The 17,612-nt window shown below is 51.4% G+C and overlaps 1 protein-coding gene across 1 annotated transcript in view; it reads left to right on the forward strand.

The window, feature by feature from the left end:
- Nucleotides 1–450: 450 nt before the first annotated feature.
- LOC131216497 (uncharacterized) overlaps nucleotides 451–17,612 on the forward strand; it is a 39,247-nt gene continuing 22,085 nt past the window's right edge. The window contains exons 1-2 of the mRNA XM_058211007.1: nucleotides 451–1,129; nucleotides 9,583–11,836. Of these exons, the coding sequence (XP_058066990.1) occupies nucleotides 627–1,129; nucleotides 9,583–11,836 (2,757 nt within the window). The 5' untranslated portion in view covers nucleotides 451–626. The remainder of the gene's footprint in view (nucleotides 1,130–9,582; nucleotides 11,837–17,612) is intronic.

Consider the following 17,612-nt stretch of genomic DNA (forward strand, 5'->3'; position numbering starts at 1 on the left):
CTCCAGGAACTGGAACTCACAAATTGGAATCTCGTTGGAACAAATGTATTGATGTTTAGGGAGACTGAATAATAAAATGTATTTCAAATCATAATATTTTGTTTTTCTTACCACAAAACTTATTGAACAGCCTGGTAGCTCGTCCGGGCTGACGAATTCGTTGTTACCCTAACCAATCGGACAGGTTTTCCAGGGCCAATGGGGCCAGATGGATTAACCTGCGCACAGGCATTCTATTGATTGTACCGTGTGTGTCCTTATCGATTCTGCATTCTACGCCACCCCTCTGACCCCAGTCTCGTCCCTAGCTGCAACGTCTAAGAACGTGTCCATGTTTGCCTAATTTCTTAGACACAGCTTTCAGTTGGCGTTCATTCCTCCGATGCTAATTCGCAACGCGCTGTTTGTTTTGACATTTTGCAGCTTGCAGCGTGATCCGGGGTCGGGAGTGAGCTGCGGTAGTCCTTCGCGAAGGCTTCCCAAAGAAGTCGCCACTCACGGCGACACCCCCTGAATATGACACATGCGTTGATGGGCGATCGTCAGCACAGCAGCCACCTCAACCACCAAATCATCACCGCCACCATCATCACCGCGTGGTCAGTGGCACCACAGACCCACGCGCCATGCCGACAAAGTCTTCATCGTGGATCCAGGAGCTTCCCCGGAGTCCGGTGAAGTCTGCCCGGAAGCCGGCGGCCGACGGCACGGCGGCGGACGAAGCGTTCCAGAGCAACGGAGGAGGTGCTCGTCCATCGGCGGGGGTCGTGCCGTTGCGGCACCGCATCGGGGACATCTTCCGGAGCCGGCTCAAACTGGCCGGGGTGGCTGCGATGCGGTCGTTCAGCGGAAGCTTCCCCCAGGACTGTCCGATACACGCGGACGAGGAGAGCACCGGTTCACCCGCGGCACCAGCCAAACACGGGCCGGACAAGGCGTTACCGCTCGACGTTGGCTCGACGACGGTTAATGAACGACCCGTGGCCCGTCCCGAGCGACCCTTCACTGACCGGACCAGTACCTTGATCGGTGCCAGCAGCAGTAGCGGGACCGCCGGTGTGGCCGGGCTGCGAGCCCGCCGTAGTTCGACAATGTCTCGCCAGCGGACGGTACAGCGCACGCTGAGCAGGTGAGTTACTAAAGGGCGCCAGCGCCAAAAAAAACCGGTGTCCCTACAAGTACCCTAGAGACGGTGACCGCCATCGTGGGCCGATTGGAAGGTTTTTCAGTTTTTATGCCCCAAAATTCCACACACTCTCTCAGGTCCTCGGCGACGGCAACACCGGGTGTACCGCGGTATCAATTAGCCCTTTGGGGACCTTCGGACCGAGCTGTACCCCGCCGCCGATGGTCCGCCGGTTCTCGGAATGAAGCCCTTTTTTTGGTTCGTCGGTCTCACGTTTCGGCACGATTTCTCCACACACGGTCCTCCGCGTGTCACTGATTGGCGTCTAGGTCGCGGTACGGACCGGGGCCGGACACATCACCCGAAAGGGCCCCGGGTCTGGCCGGTGGGTGATAAATTGTTACACAACGCGCGCCGTGTACTTGATCTGCTTTTCGCCTCGGAAGGAACCGAGGAGTTCCGGAGAGTTGGCGGCCCCCGGAGTCCATCCGCTGGCACGATCGTTTAGGGCAATTAATTAATATGCCTGCACGTCGGAGGGGGCCAGCGGGTTTGGTGGCCCCCTCCCGGACCTTAAACTGCTGCCTCCAAGAGCAACCGGCCCCGAGGTTAAGGTCGGAACGGCGCGCGTTTGTTTACAAAACGATTCGTTTTGCCGATCACAACAGTACCGACCGACCGACCGCGGCCTTCGCCATCTTGATGCCTTCGTCTTCGGTTTAATTGAATATAAGGCGCAGGCGAAGAAAAAAAAAAACACAACCACGGTTGGTGGTGTTGCCATCAGCCAGTGACTTTAATAGGTGTGAAATTCCGAACCACGAACCGCAAAACGGAACGCGCCGTGGTTCGCGGAAATTGAAGCGTCGTTTTTCGGAGGGCTCATTTCGGGGAGGGGGGTGGTATGTGTGCGGGTGGAAATGCGGTATGCTGCGGTCCGAGCCACGAGGTCACTTACGTCCAGTGGCAGGTTGGGTTTATTAATTAAACCAAAGTATGCTGCACAGAAGCCGGCGGTTGTTGTGGGATTTACTACGGTGGCCGAAAACAATCGGGAAATAGTTTTCTTCGATTAGCGTGGAATTCCTTCCAAAACGGCCACCGTATCCGCTTGACTGAGCATCAGGTGACTTCAGATTATTCACTAAATTGAAGAGGCCAATTCGAGGACACCTTTTACAGTAGCTTAGATAGGAGTCGAAACGAAAAATTTACTCAAGGATTTTCTTAAAAAGAATTTTTTTGGAATGTTTCGAACATTGGAACAAAGGTAGACATAGACAGCAGTGATTTAGCACAAAGATTTAGAAGAATAAAGATAGATTTTCCGAGTTTCCAATATTCGCTGTTCACAGTAGTAAATGTGCATCGGAATTTCAATTGAATGCTGCACTAAAGCGGCTACCCCGTAACGAGGATGTTATTTGAAGCTTCGATTAAATTAAGCGCGGTTTATTGATGATGCGCCAGTGCCAGTGCTTAACGGAATTGGAATGGAATCGATACCGATATTAGATGCAATATTAATGAGTTCCGGGCGTGTGCACATCGCCCACTGCAAACGAAACGAATATGGTTGACGGTGTGGCCCGTTAATTTTACGCTTGAATCTACCATTTATGTAATTGTGTAGCGATATCTGATCAGCTCCGAAACTCTTTTATCGAAACCCACATAATTTACAACTTGCAGTGGGGGCTGCCCTCTTTGAAATGGAACCAGCCCAAAGCCCCCGAAAACCCCCGGAACAGGAAAACGGAAATCCGCGGTTCGATAAGATTTCTAAATTTAAAAATCAAAAAGAAAACACCGATTAACCAGTAATTGGAAGCATCTTAATCAGCTTCCGAAGGGCACCCACTGGCGGCGCATCGGCGCGAGATGAAAACCGAAGAATTGAATGAGACGCTTTGACGGTCAAAACCGAAGGAAAACCCCTAAAAAAACAATCTAAACCAACAATGGCGCAACGGGGCCGTCCGCTCGTCATAACCTTCTGCCGGTCCGCGCACGGTCCGTGAGTCGAAAGCGTGAAGATTATGATCGCGAGCCGCACGTCACGGCGCGGCTTCACCGCTCAGATCAAAGTTCCGCTCCGGCTCGTGAAGAAGGGTCGCACAGTAGCGCACTGTGGAGACGAGCAAACCTAAAAAAAGGAAGGCAAATGCATTCAAGGGCCTTCCCCCTGGCCGATGGTGGGCTCTGTAGCATAAATATTCATCACTCGGTCGGAATTGCTCACCGAATCTCGCCGCGCGGCCGCGACAATCGGAATCCGAAATCTCGGAACGCGTTCGCATAAACGGTCCCAGCTGGGGGAAGGCTCGACCAGAACCGGTCCGGCTTTGCGCGTGTCACCTCCGGCCTCCGGCTGGTGTCGGCGGCCCAATTAGTCGAATATCATCTATTTTAATGATGATGCAAATGAACATTCCCGCCCGTCGAGGGTTCACCAGGCGCCGGACCATATGGCACCGGGCTGACGGCGAGGCACGCGTCTGGGGCCGCACGGGGAGTACTTAGGTTCGGATACCAAACTGACCTATCTCGGAGCAGGCGGCCGCTGGAGATTGAATTAGCCTCCCTAGAACGGTGCAGGCCCAGGGTTTCATTCACAGTCGCACGCGCTGGCCCAAAATAGGATAATCACGATCTCGACATTCCTGCGCCTGTGCCAAAGGATATGGAGCGGTTCGGTACGGCTCCGGATCGGCCTGACTTCTCGCAAGCCACCGTGACGGCACGGCCGGCCAAGGTTCGCCACGAAATTCGCCAACCAAAGGCCGCGGTTGGCGCCGAGTGAGTCCCTCTGCGTGAGCCACGATCGATCGAATGACTCACGGCATCGACGGAACGACGGGCGGGCTGCAGATCGAACACGTCGCGGAGCCACCAATTCCGGCGTGCCAATTAATAACATTAATAACGTTAATTTGTGCCTACGAATTGGCGAAACGCGAAAAGCTGCGTGCGAAAAAACGTAGAACCGGAACGGGTCGTGGCGTCAACGAGCTTCCTTGGTATTTTGGAACCAAGGAGCGAACCATAAGGCAATCGTTCTTATGAATCGCAGAATAAAGGCAGCAAGAAAACAAACATCGCGAGGGCGAATTTATGAGAGACGTATTCGGTATTCTTCCATATATCTCGGAAGGCAAATGGGCTCATTTCACGGTGCCCGAATATAAATTGATCAAACAATGGCCAAGGCATCTTGCTTATGCCCAAGACATCCCGCTCGAGTTGGTTCTCGAACCAAACAATCTAAAACTGTAGGTAATCCCAAAATAACAGTTGCTAGCACTGTCACCAATATGCAGGATCTCTTACGAACAGTTAAAATTAAATTCGTTTCGTATAACATCCGAGACTATTCTACTTTCCATTCGTAATTCCATCAAACTTTGTTGGCGGAATGAAATTTCTGCCTTCGGTGAGCAGGCTCCATCGAAATCAACAGGTTATAAGTGGTACAAAATGTTCAAAGAAGGTCCGGAAAGCGTGGAAAACGAGGCTCGACTGTCAGGACAACCATCCACATCAACTAATAAACTTAACACGTTGAAATTTCAAGATTTTTAAAGTTTTATTTTTAATTGAAAGACGTTGCGCTCGAAGATCGCCTCAATCATTCGAAATTTATCGATACAAGAACCGTCGGCGCGCTCCGGGAAAATCTCCGGCTCACCTGGCGGCTTGTGATCTTGTGCGCTCCTTCGCGGCAGCAGTGTCTTCCGTGGCACCAAATTGGTTTCTCTGTGCATGTGACAGGCAATTTTTTCTCGCCTCCGCGGCCCACTGTTTGTGTGGGAACGTGAAAATTAACTACCCCCAAAAACAGGCTTAGCGTGACGGATAAGATGCGGCGGGTGGCGTATTTTCCGCCTCGAATGCGGAAAAAACGGCACAGCGCCGGTGGTTGTAGCTGCGACTACACTGGCGGGAATTGCATCGTGAAGATGTGCAGTTCCTTTACTGCCACACACAGAAAGAAGATTTATTTCACAATGGTTTATATGCCTTTTTGGAAGTGTGCAAAGATTGTGCAATAAATCTGCGGCAATTCGACGGCGAAAAGGGCCCATGGTTTTTTGTTGCTCACACCGAAGACCCATTGAGGTTCACCATTTTTCACTTTCTTTCTTCAACCACCACCTCAGTGGGTCTCTGGGAACACAGCAAAAGCAAGCGACTTCATTACTTTGTGTATCGATCAGAGCAACATAATGATCGAGGTAGCAAAATGCCGACACATCGCAGTAGCCGACGAGAGATCTGCCCATATCCTGCCCGATAGTGCGCGGGTTTAGCATCAAATCAACAAAGCTCACCATCGAACGCGGCTTCTCAAGTGGGACGCGGCGGCGAAATGAAACCAATTGAAAGCTAATTTCCCTCTCATTTCCAGCGCAGCGCAAGAAAATGAATTTTTCCATCATTTGGAAAATGCAAAGCCGTGGCTCCGTGTGGCCTCGCTAGATCTAGGCCCCGAACCGATCAGCCTGATTCCGCGCTGCAACCGAATGTGTGGCTAATGATATTTTCACTCCATTCCGACTCCCAGTCGGTGACCTACTCCCGTGTACCGAGGCCGCACATCGCCATCGAGTCAATCAGCCGCCCGTAAGATACCTATCAATCAGAGATACGGTTCCACGGACGAAAGCGGAGAGTGAAAAGGAAAAGTGAAATGTAAGCAAACCGGTAAGCGGCAGCAAGGCAACATTGCCGAGAGCAGCTCATACTCCCGGGGCTTCAGGGTGTTGTGATGCGGCCATCGTAAGTGCAAGTGCCCGAAACCGGCTTCCCGGGATGCATCGACGTGGTTGCTGCTCTATGCTGACCTAGAAATTTGTTCACGGCGACGGTGTGCGGGCATCCGGGTGTTCTCGTCCGTCAGGGAGCTCCCAAGAGCAGCAGCAGGACTGCGCCCGCGGTGGGGCTCCGTGGCTTCCGGTAAAACGGGTTCGGGTTTGGCTTTCGCTTGAACACCGTTAGACGCGCGGTGAAAGTGAAGACATTTGCAGGATCCGATCCGATTATCCGGCATGAGCTTGCTCGTGTTGGGCACCAGCTTATCTCTGTCGCTGTGGCCAGGCAGCATCATCGTTTTCGGAAAACGTGCTACGTCTTTATGCTAATGCAGACGACGAGGGCGCTGATGGTTAGCTTCTTGCAGGAAGGAGTTCCCTTGGGGACCGTAATTTGAGCAGCTCAAACAATTAGGAGATTTGTCAGGCATAAGCATAGGTGATTTGGATGCAAATTATTTAAACGTAATACTATTATGCATACATTAAATGGTCTTAAAATTAGTATTAGTTTCGTTTAAAGTATTTATACTATTTTTTTAACCGATTGAACGGGTTTGGGAAGTATTGTATTTTTTCCTAGAAAGTGTTCTTTTACTTTCAAGCCAAGATATGTGAGAAGGAGTTAAAAGAATATTGGAAAATAATTTCTATGTCTGGAACGTAGCATCATTTTTTTATTTATGTTAGAACTGGACAAGGCGTCTTACGCACCAACTTAAATTTTTTTAGATGCACTGTCAGGGTTCAAACTGACCAGCCTTTCGCTTAAAAACCAACTGATCGGTGCCGCTAGACTGATGGTGGGGTGGACAAGCTATCACCGCTAAATTTGATCAGATTCATTCTTAAATTTACTTTACGGGGACGCAATCTATTTCTTTTCACGGCAATCCTTTCTTTTAATAAAAAGAAAATACGGCAAACTAGTCCTTTGAGTGACACTTTCAAAGTACAGAACGATACAGGTTGCCGGTGCACTGAGTGAGACGAGACACTAGGCCAGCTAAATTGCAAATTGCAGTTGACACTATACGGTCTTCGGTCTCGGGGAAAGTCGGTAAAAGCTCGTTACTCAGGTCTGGTGGTTGTCCTTTAAAAAAATAGCCAAGAAAGAACCGTGCGACCCCACGGTGAAAGATCATAGAAAAAAACGTGTGAGAAATCGCATAAACGAAACAAACTTCTAAACGGAAGTAAACTGAAATTGAAACTCGTACGGCAACGGCCGTTAGAATCAGGCTTGACGTGGCACTGAGTGCTCGACCAAGCATCGGGACCAAAACAGAAGCTGCTCGCCTTGGTGAAGGTTTCCGTGGGAAAGTGGAAAGTGGTAATCTTCCGACATACCGACTGATGCTGGCCACGGTCAATCGATTTGCCATCGATGTCGACCCATGCAGTGCCACCCGATTCGATTGCCCGGTTTGCTGAGATGGCTCAGAGCTGGGACGAGTAGTGATGCCAAACCGGAGATCACTCCATCGCCGATTGATGCTGGCCCGTGCGGAAATTGCATTCCCATTTGCGCAGGATAGGGCGCTCGTCGTCGTGGCGTGTAGTGTGAAAAGTCATGCCGGCCGGTTAAGGGCTTACGATAAAATGCAATTTGAAGAATGTGTAGCGCACAATGGTACTGCATCTTCATTATTGCCGTTCGTTTGAGGTTTGAGGACTTTATGCGCACTCGGGAATTGCTTCCACTACAAAAAGTGAGCAACAGAAAAAATGGAAAGATTCACATTTTCATTGCTGCCATTTTTTACACTCGATCACCGGTATCGGAACGAGAAGTTTTGGAGGATTTTTGGCGACTCGGCAAACTTCGGATTTTATAATCCCCTCTAATCGATTCGCATTATTCATCGACTTCCGGCAACGACTACAAGGTCCGCTCGCTCGCGCGCCCCGTAAATGATGTTTCCTCTTGGAACAAATTTATTATGTGCTAATTTGGAACCTTCCGGCGGCCAGCAAGATTGATCGCATTTTCGATATTCAGATATTCCATCGAACGGATGCGAAGCTGGTTGTTGCCAAAAGTTAGCCAAAGGCTGACTAAATTAGCTGAAACCAATTTATAACCACCTTCACACTGTCGAGAACTCCGTTTTTTCGAGTGGGTCCGGGTGTGACTGACCCAGACACGCCAAACGCCTCACACATTCCGTTCTTCTTGTGCCGGGGTAGCAGGTTTCGCCGTGGCTCCCAATCTCTCCATCACTCCGCACTCGCTGGCCTTGTCGGTATCGGGCCGGCTGGGAGCGATCTTGAAGGAATGGCCGCCGTGGCGACCGTGCGCGGCTGATGCGTCGTTGCGTAAGGTTGCACTGGTTTCGCCAAGACGCACGCGCGTGTGCTCGAAAATATGCAAATTCCACGAACGCCGACCTGCGGTGAAGGAACATCGATAAGTATTGCCGCAATGACGATGGCGGTTCGTGGTCAACCGGTGACCACGACGCAGGACAACGGCTCGAAATGGTTGACTTTCACCCGTGCGGTGGCCATTTAACGACCGGCAATGGGATCCACTTTTTTCGCGCTCGAGCTTCACCCCGCCAAGTGCCAGTTGAGTCCACCGGGCGGGCACCTAATCGCAAGCAAGGCCCCCAACGTGGCCTGGCCCTCTCGGGCGCTGACGATTGCGCGATTAGTAGCCCTCTCTCTCTCCAGAGGCTGCAGGCTGCGGTTGCAGTTTGCCAAACTGCAGCAAAACTCCCTGCGCGGATCTGTGCGTGGAAAAGTTGAAAGTCCGAACGGAGACGGCCGCCGACGGGCGGGCGTTCCGACGCCGGGCTGGGCAAAAAGTGACTCCAGAACCAGCTGCGGAATGGTGTCACACGGTAGGTCGGTGGTTGGGTTTCCTTCGCACGCACCTTCGTGTGGCGCGTGAGGTTATGGGGTGGGCTTCGGTCGCGGTAACCAGTTTTTCCGCGGAGATGGACAGTGGCTGTGGCGGTTCGAAGAATGGAGTTTCTTGATGGTGAACATGAATGTTGTTTCCAGTTCCAGGGCCTATAAACAGCTGTTAAAATGATCGTAATGTAGCCAACTGTATACGCTGCACTTAGTGCGTAAACACCAGGACTAATCCTATGAAGGCGGATTTTTTAAAATCATATGTTTTCTGCATTGAAATGAAAAACTCCATTTATTTTATTTTAAGTATATGCCATCGCTGGCTATACATTTGTCCCGTCATTCAATTTTCGGATTTCTCGTAGGAATCGAAGTACTGTTCAGTCAATGCGTGTCCCATCGATGAAAATGAATCATAATCGGAAGGGGCCAAGTCTAGCGATTACAGCGCTGGGAGAAAGTAACTCCCAGCCAAGTACTTTGATTGTATCTTGAACCAGAGCTTGTAGTACACCATACTTTTCTAGTTTCACCAAATGCGCAGCATTGTCCTTTTGCAGAACCGAACTGGTTTTGCAACCGAAAATGATAATCCGCGTGTCAATTTCGTCCAAAAGTTCTCGTAGTTCAGCGTCCTCGTCCTCTTTATTTTTTAAGTCAAAATCGCCTTCCATCTTCAAAGCATCTTCCATCTTCAAAGCAAAGCTTCCATCTTCCACAGCCTTTCTGGTGTCCTTCACAAATGTTAATAACCGTTTTCCCTACCACTTTTCCCATTCCCAGCGGGAGTCCCAAACTGGGTGGTGACGAAGCCACGGCTGAAGACGAAACTGGCTACAGTGAACAGCACCAGCAGCAGCAGCAACCGCGGAAAGAGGACCCAACCAAGCCCAAGCTGAACGAGACGCTCCCGGTCGCTGCGACAACATCCCGGATGGTGGATTACCATCTTCACCCTGGCGGCCGGTCTCTCGACGCCCCACAGGATGGCACGGGTCGCCCAGGGAAAGTGGACGGCCTTGGCCGTGGTGCTGCGGCACCGCCAGTGATTCTCGCTGCCAACCCAGTGGACGAGATCGTCGTCGGGAAGCCGCCGAGCCACCGGGAGCGGATCAACTCTACCTCACACTACTCGACCGAGAAGAGCGGCTCGTCGGGGTACTACAGCACCAACGTCTACTCGACCGGTGGCTCGTCGGTGGACGAGCACATCTACTGCGAACCGATCGATCGGCGCCCGCAGCCGACGGACCAAAAGACTGCCCACCCCGCACCTGGCGCAGGTGGGACCGTGGCAGGACACCTGGTACGGAAACGCCAGCAGGAGTTGCCGGCGGAGCTCCACCGCAGTGGTCTGGAACAATACTATTACCCCGCGACATCGTTGGCCGTACCGACCCAACCGGTGCAACTGAGTGTCCTCCGGGCGGCCACCACAACCCAGCAACAGCAACCTGCGCTAGCGTCCCCAGAGGGCCCGGGTCCGGGCTGTAGCTCGGCCGAGCAGCCACTGTCGATCATCATGGAGGGTACCGATGGGCAGATTCCACGCCCAATCTGGCCGCTCGACATCGACGACTCGCTGATGGACATCAACCTCGAGTCGTTCCGGATGGCGGAGCACAGCAGCCAGAACCTGATCGGGTTCGAGAGCCCGGCGCTCTCGTCGATCTCGGACAACGACGGGTACCGTGAGGGCCCCCCACCGTCGGGGCCAGCTCCTGAGCTGCCCGAGCTTCCGGTGCGCAAAAAGTCCCAGTACGAGGAGTACCTCGAGTTCCACAACACGCGCAACATCCTCGAGCAGATACGCGGGAAGCTGAACACGTTGCTGGAGCAGCGGGCCGATCAGCAGCAGCAGCAAGCGCAGGACCCGACCAAAAGGATCTCGCCCGGCCACGGCACCAATCCGTTCACCAGTGCGTCCGAGCTGGAGCGGAACATTGCCATCCTGAAGGCGGACCTCGACGGTTACCTGCGCACGATGAACCAGAAGAACGAGAGCGAGATCGGCCGGTTCTGCAAGGGTATGAGCCGGGAGCCGAAGGTGGTGGCGGTGCAGAATGCAGTCGAGCAGCGGAACCGATCCCGCTCCGGGTCGATCCTGAGTCTCGAGCCGGACTACGAGTTCTTGGAGCGAGGACCTGCGGCGCTGCCTGCCGGCCAGACCTACAATGGGTCCAGCGGAGAAGGATCGTTCCTGCCGTACTACCAGGTGCTAGCCCCGGAGAGGACCGCCGGGGAAGGACGCCCCCCGGCCGCATTGCCGGCGTCGGTGGTCAGTGGGTCGGGAGTGTACGGCGGGACGGCCCTGTTGCTGAACCGCCGGAGTCCACCGAATCCGTTCGCGCAGGAAGTGCGCAGCAGTCAACTGCTGCAGACCGGCATGGCGGCCACTTCGGATGGAGGACTTCATTCGCTGGGCTGCAACCAGCGGTACCTGAACAATGACGAAATTCGGGTCTGCAGCCGTTACGGGGGTTGCGAGCGGACCGCGGAGAACGTGGCCATCGATATGCCCGATGGTGACGACGACAGCTACGTGGGGCCGTACGAAGGGCGCAGTGTTAGCTGCTGTCAGCACCACCCGGCTGACGAGCGGCACAGTGACAGTCGGAGTGTCAGTATTGGAATGCCGGAATGTGATCCGGATGATCGCACGGGCCCTCTAGGGCTGGTGCACGGTGGCGGTGGTGCGCGGAGAACCGTCCGCATCAGTGATGGCAGTGAGGAGGGAGGCAAGCGAAATGGTGATAGTGGCGGCAGTGAGAGTGGCGACCGCCAGATGGCGCACTGTGATTTCAGTCAGCTCCAGCGGAACATCACGCTCGAGCGCATCATCCTGATGGAGAGCCTCGGCAAGGCGCGCACCGGCCAGTTCGTCGGTGACAAGGAGAAGATGCTGCTCGAGTGGCACCAGAACAAGCCGAGCTGCTGGGAGCTGTACTACGGCGCGAACCGGGAGGAACACAAGCCCCACCAGTCGCTCATCCGGAAGATGAAGCTGGGGCGCAAGAGTACGGTGTGCATTTCTTACGTAAGTCCCGCTAGTCTATACTTCAAATAGAATAATTTTCACCATTTTCGCGTGAATTTCAAAACTTTATTTTGGATCCGATTGTCATTAAACTCAATAAATGCATTAAAACTTATAGAACAAGCTCCCGGAGTTTCTGGCGAGTCACTACAGACGTTGCGTTGTTTCTGACACTAGAGGTCTGAATTTAGTGTTTGGCCATAAGCAAGCAACTCATAATAAATTATGCCTTTCACGTCCCACTAACAGTAGCGTTGGTTTGGTATCCTGGTTTGGCCACCAATTAAACTGCTTCACAACGCTCGCTTCAACCCCAATCATTTTCGAATTCGGAACCGAGTTTCCAACTTCAAGCCTTGATCCAAAGATGAGTTGATACAAACACATGCTCCTTCGATGGAAACCTGTTTCCGGCTATACAATCGGCTACCCGAAACGTGCATTTAAAAATAGACGGATGAGCAGCATGTTGAGGGTTTTGAATTTGGAATACATTAGCAAATTGTAAAGTTATGGCAAAATGAGAAATCTATCTATCAGCAAGGACGTCTGGGCCGCCGGGGATCAACTCCAGCAAGGACCAAGAAACAGAACCGATTAGACTAGAAGAAGGCTGCTGAATTAGGTGGTATCTCCGGTTTTCGCAGCAACTCCGGCAATCGTAATCCCCAAAGCAACGATCACCATTAGGCTTTGGCGTCGGATACTTCTCTGGTATGCAGATAGCGGCCGCAAAGTTCCAGCGACGGGTATTTGTGAAACGCTCAAAAACTGGGTGCTTCAGACGGAATGTTTGAATCCAATTTTGTGTGTTGTCAAACAATGGAACCGAAATTCGGTTCCGAATGTTCCGTCCGATTTCGGGGTTGGGTGCGCACACGCATTACTTCCGTGTCAATAAGGCGTCCGCGGGGTGCGCTTCGTGGGACGACGCCAAAACTGACAGCTCCGAAAGCCGTGTCGTTTGATCATCGTTTGCATGTTTGAGCTCAGCAAGTCCGGCAGTCCGTCGCGCTGCTGCTGGCGCTGGTCATTTATTTGACAAGCCAATCCTCTACCGCATAGAGCCAGCGACCGGTGGCCGGACACGGGGGTTTGCCATCGGGACGAATGGTAAACACAAACACCTTCTTTGATTTCATTAGGCCACGCATCGACCGGCTACTCGCGAGACGATGTTAAAGTTTGCCGAGGCCACGGCGCTCGTTGTCTCGATTACGCCGAGTGTCTCGAATGTTACCCGGTAGTCTGCAGAAAATGCACAAACAGCAAATGCGTTGTGTAGTTCCTGACCATCCCACCGGGAGCCATTATTACTTTAGAATGCATGCCCGGTGAGGCGTAGTCTTCAAAATTATGCGTTGAACTCGAACGAAATTGGCGCAAAATCGGATAGTTTAGTGCCTCAGTTCAAGGCGATGCAGGCTCAGGCTTCGAAATCTGTCGCCAAGATACAGGGGCGCGGATTTCGTTTCGAAATGGCTTCGAAATGGTTCGAAGAAATGAATTTATTAACATGGCTTCCATTACTCAGGCTCAGCCGCAACACGCAAAAGTTCGGTTCGCGGATCGCTGGCGTTATGGGAATATTGAGGTTGTTGGTGAAAAGCCGTTAAATTATGACCCGCTGTCCATCAGCCGGGAATCTCCCACGTAAGCGCCAAGCACTAGCTTGGCGTTCACAGACCGCAGCCGATGTGCGCAAAAGTTAAGTCGCTGGTTCAAGTCATTTGCATCGGAAGCAGTGAGACCGGATGGGGTTTGATCCTGCTGACTACATTTTGGCTTCATCCGGAGCTTACTGTCCGGAGTTTAAAGCTTCCATTCACAGCGTTAATGCCGTATCGGGAACCAAATTCCTTGGGTTGAAATTTAGGGGAGCATCTTACGGATCGATTGATGCCGGCCAAGACCGAGATTGATGGTGGAACTTTTCGAACCCCTACGACTACACCGGAGAATCGTTTCACTTCAACGATGAGATGAAAGTGTAGCCTAGTTCTGGAACACCACTCCACCGGAAACGGGAAAAGCGAAAGTAAGTTCACCCGAGAACGGATGCCGTCGTCGGGAAGCTGGTTTTGTGGTCTACCATAGAGAGCCCGCGCCTGTTGGCCTTTTCTCTGGCCCCGATGCGGGTATGTTCCGCGGTTTAAGGTGCTCCGTGGGATTAGTGGTTAGTGGGAAACTCGATATCGTAACTCTCTGGCTGGAGGTGATAAAGATAAAATCGATACACGTTGCCTTTGGGCTGCTGGTTGGACTTCAACCTGGATGGAGTTCTGCATGGCGGACCATGAATCATACGCCTGTTGCCAATCGGTTAGTGATGCTGTCACAATAAGCCTTTCTTAGTTTAATTTCTTACTGACGGTGGCATAAGGCCCCAATCAATTAGGGTCACTGGTCATTACGAAAATGTCGCCACGGCCCGCGAAAGGATGCCACGTTGGGTGATAATTGAGCCGTTGTGGAGGATGTGTAGTAAGTGGTCGGATAAAAGGGGCTCAATTGACGGTACCACACCGGACTTGGCTTGCAATCCCGAGGCCCTGTGTGCATCGCGTGACATTTTCCTTCGTGCACGGTCCGCGGGTTCGATGGGATTAAATATTACGTGAAGTTTATGCCAAGTCTGTACATTTATTTGCGGGATTCCCACCGGCCGAAGATGGCCAATGTGGCGACGAGTTATTTGTGCAACGCCGGCTCTCAGGCGAAGACATTAAGCGAAATGGCACCCAATCCGTCTGATAATTGCAGAGTATAAAATGGGAAAGGTAGTTTTGTAATTCTCGCCACTAGTTAGTTGCTGACTGATGGGGATTTGTGAACCCACGGCTAGTTCCCGCTACTTAATGACACTTAGCCCGCAATACCCGGAGGAACTCGACGACGTTCGAGTGGTGGTCCTAATTTTTGGGTGAATTATCTCTACCGTTTGGATTAGGCGCTAAGCGCTGGAGCGTATTGGAGTGTGGCCCACATTAAAATGAGAACACTTTGTGCGAATGTGAATACTTAACCCGCAACACCCCGGTTGGCCGTCCCGTTATCGGGTGTGGTGCGCCATCGCTGCCGAAGTACCGTTCGCGATACCTACCAATTATCTCGTGTCTCGCCCTCTGTCTGTGTCTTATGCGCGTGCATCCTACTTCGCAGCGGCTCTCCGATGTTGCTAACCCGACGATCGACTCCCCACATAATCACATTATCGGGCCTCCCGGCATTCCGTTGAGGCCGATCTTCCACCGAGCCTATTAAGGCGCAGCACAGCACAACAAGCGAAATTACACGTGTTATTTTAATGGCCTCCACCGCGGCGCGGCCCGAATCGAGGACCCCGCGGTGGATCACCCAGATGGTGTGTGAAACAGGTGTATGTGTGCATGTGCGCCCGCTGACCCACTCCGGGCGTGTGGCGTCTGCCGTAAAATTCGGTGATCGATTGACCTGCGCCAAAAAACCCATTTCCAAGGCCGGTGAGCCGATGGACCGTTCGCGGGCCGGGTGGGGAGTGCTTTTCAATCAATCCACATCCCCGTCTTCGGCTCCGGCCATTCCATTTTCCATTTCTTTGGCAACGGGCCGACGTGGGGCGCCGAGTGGGGCGTCACTGTAATTGGGCAAGTTCACACATGCCCATCGTGCTCGGCGGCATAAATTGGCGTGGCACGGCGGTGTTGCCATTGCTGCACGTAAACAATGTTTTCGCGCGGACCCGGGGTCAGCAGAGAGTGGGACGCCAGTGCGAGTGCATGTAATGTGAGACCACCACCAGTGTGCCCGTGTTAATGTGTCTCGTGTTCACAATAACGTGGTGTCGTTGATATGGGCTATTGTGTTTTTATGCTTCTACATTGTGCTGTTATTGGTTTTGTGTTTTGTTCGTATTTTTAAGCTTTTGATCTTATTTTTGTGCGTAATCAAAATTCATGAGTTTTCAATTGTATTCCGTATTTTTATTCGTAGATTTTAATTTTGGTTTAAAACGGATTAATGTATAAGTCATACCATAATTGTTACGTCCAAATATTTTTTAAAATTTTTGATCTCTTCAAATACAAAACAACTAAATTCGTGGCATGTCCTGATTTCACCCGATAACTCCTTTATTCAACGTTGTACCATCATCAGTAGTCATCAAACTTCTCCTTGAGTTCATTGGTATCGATAGCCATTGCGCTGTTGAAGGTCTCAACCTCTGGAAATGCCTCATCCTCAGTACTGTTCCGATTTTTTGAAAATACAATCCTTTGAAAAAACATTCCTGACGCAGTTCCCGTTCCCGTGAAGAACCCGTTCCTAGATATGCTTGTTGATACTCACTCGCATATTAACATTATTTTGATTTCTAATATAAAAGTATAGAACATTTATAATTCAGTAAAATCGCGACTCATACAGGATATTTATTTTTTGTAGCAGAATAGGGAGGTTCAATCTGTAGTATTTGTTGCAACACCATGAATTGTTCGGATTTGTTTGTTTTAAGCTATGCAGTGGATTCAATGTTTATTTTGCGTGATGTGCATGATTGATTTATAATTCATTGTTTATTTAAATGCATTAGGCGTATGAATGCAATTACACTTAATTGTATGCATGTATACTTTTATGTATAGTTTAATTTAATTTCATTTAATTCTAATATTTGTTTGGTCTGCGTTTGGACTGACTTCTTTCGCTTAGAAACTGATTAATCGGAGCATCGGAGACGGATGCTTTACTGGACGAACTACAATTCTCATATCAGAGGACCAGAAAACATTCACTCACGCATTTACTAAAAGCGGTCCTTTGCGGTCCTCGGAGAACGATGAGAAGCCGTAAATAATTTAACATTCGTGTTTTACGATTACCTACTAATCACCGTTGTCAACTCACCTATCACCACGAAGCACGCACGATTGGAACATTGATTCACGTTTACAGAAAAAGTTGTCAAACCTAGTTCCGGGCCGGGTGCATAAACCGACCTCCTGGACTGGCTTAGTGGACACGTACGATGCGCGAACACGGGCAAGGTGTCAAGGCACTTACCCGCGGGGGTTGATTGCCCGGCCCTTACTGATGTCTGGTGGGAACCGCAGCCGAAAGAGCTTCATCGGGTCCGGGTTGGTAAAGTGATTAACGAACCGTCGTGGCTGGCCTTTAGCGATGGAAGCGATTCCAGTGGCCGCGCGCAAGAAGATTACAAGAAGAGCGACGGCAGGCGGACGACGAAAATGGAAGGCACACCGTTTTCGGTGGAACGGTGAGAAACCGAACCTGTGGTCGTAAATTAAAATAGGAAAAAAGGCGAGAAAAAGGCTCCCCGAGGGGAGGGTTCGAACTTTTGGGACGGCGGCAGGCGGCCCATCTCCAAAACGCTCACACTCACGTGCGCCGTTCGGTGGAGCATAATTATGTTGGGTGCTTCTCGCGATGGCTTGTTAGGCCGCTCCGGTGACGCGGATCTAAATCACCTGCACCGCCACCAGCAGCTGTCGACGGCGGTCGGCTTCTGTTGTCGAGCTGCGAAGCGGGAACGGAATACGGATCTGCTCCGTGTTTCGTTTTTTTCGTTTTCCCATAAAATAGTCCTCTCGGTGGGCGATTAGTCTGGCAAGCCGCCATTAGCGATCTCAATCACGTGAGAGTGTCCGTTTATTGGCTCTAAAACGCTGTCCAACAATCGCCAGGTGAGGCTCGGCCAGAATGTTGAGAGGTAAAATTAGCATTAAATAAGGCTCTTCAGTCAGCACGTTAAGCGTGTTGGTCCGCTGGCCCGGGA

This window comes from Anopheles bellator, chromosome 1 (genome assembly GCF_943735745.2).
Source record: "Anopheles bellator chromosome 1, idAnoBellAS_SP24_06.2, whole genome shotgun sequence".
Taxonomy (NCBI): Eukaryota; Metazoa; Arthropoda; class Insecta; order Diptera; family Culicidae; genus Anopheles; species Anopheles bellator.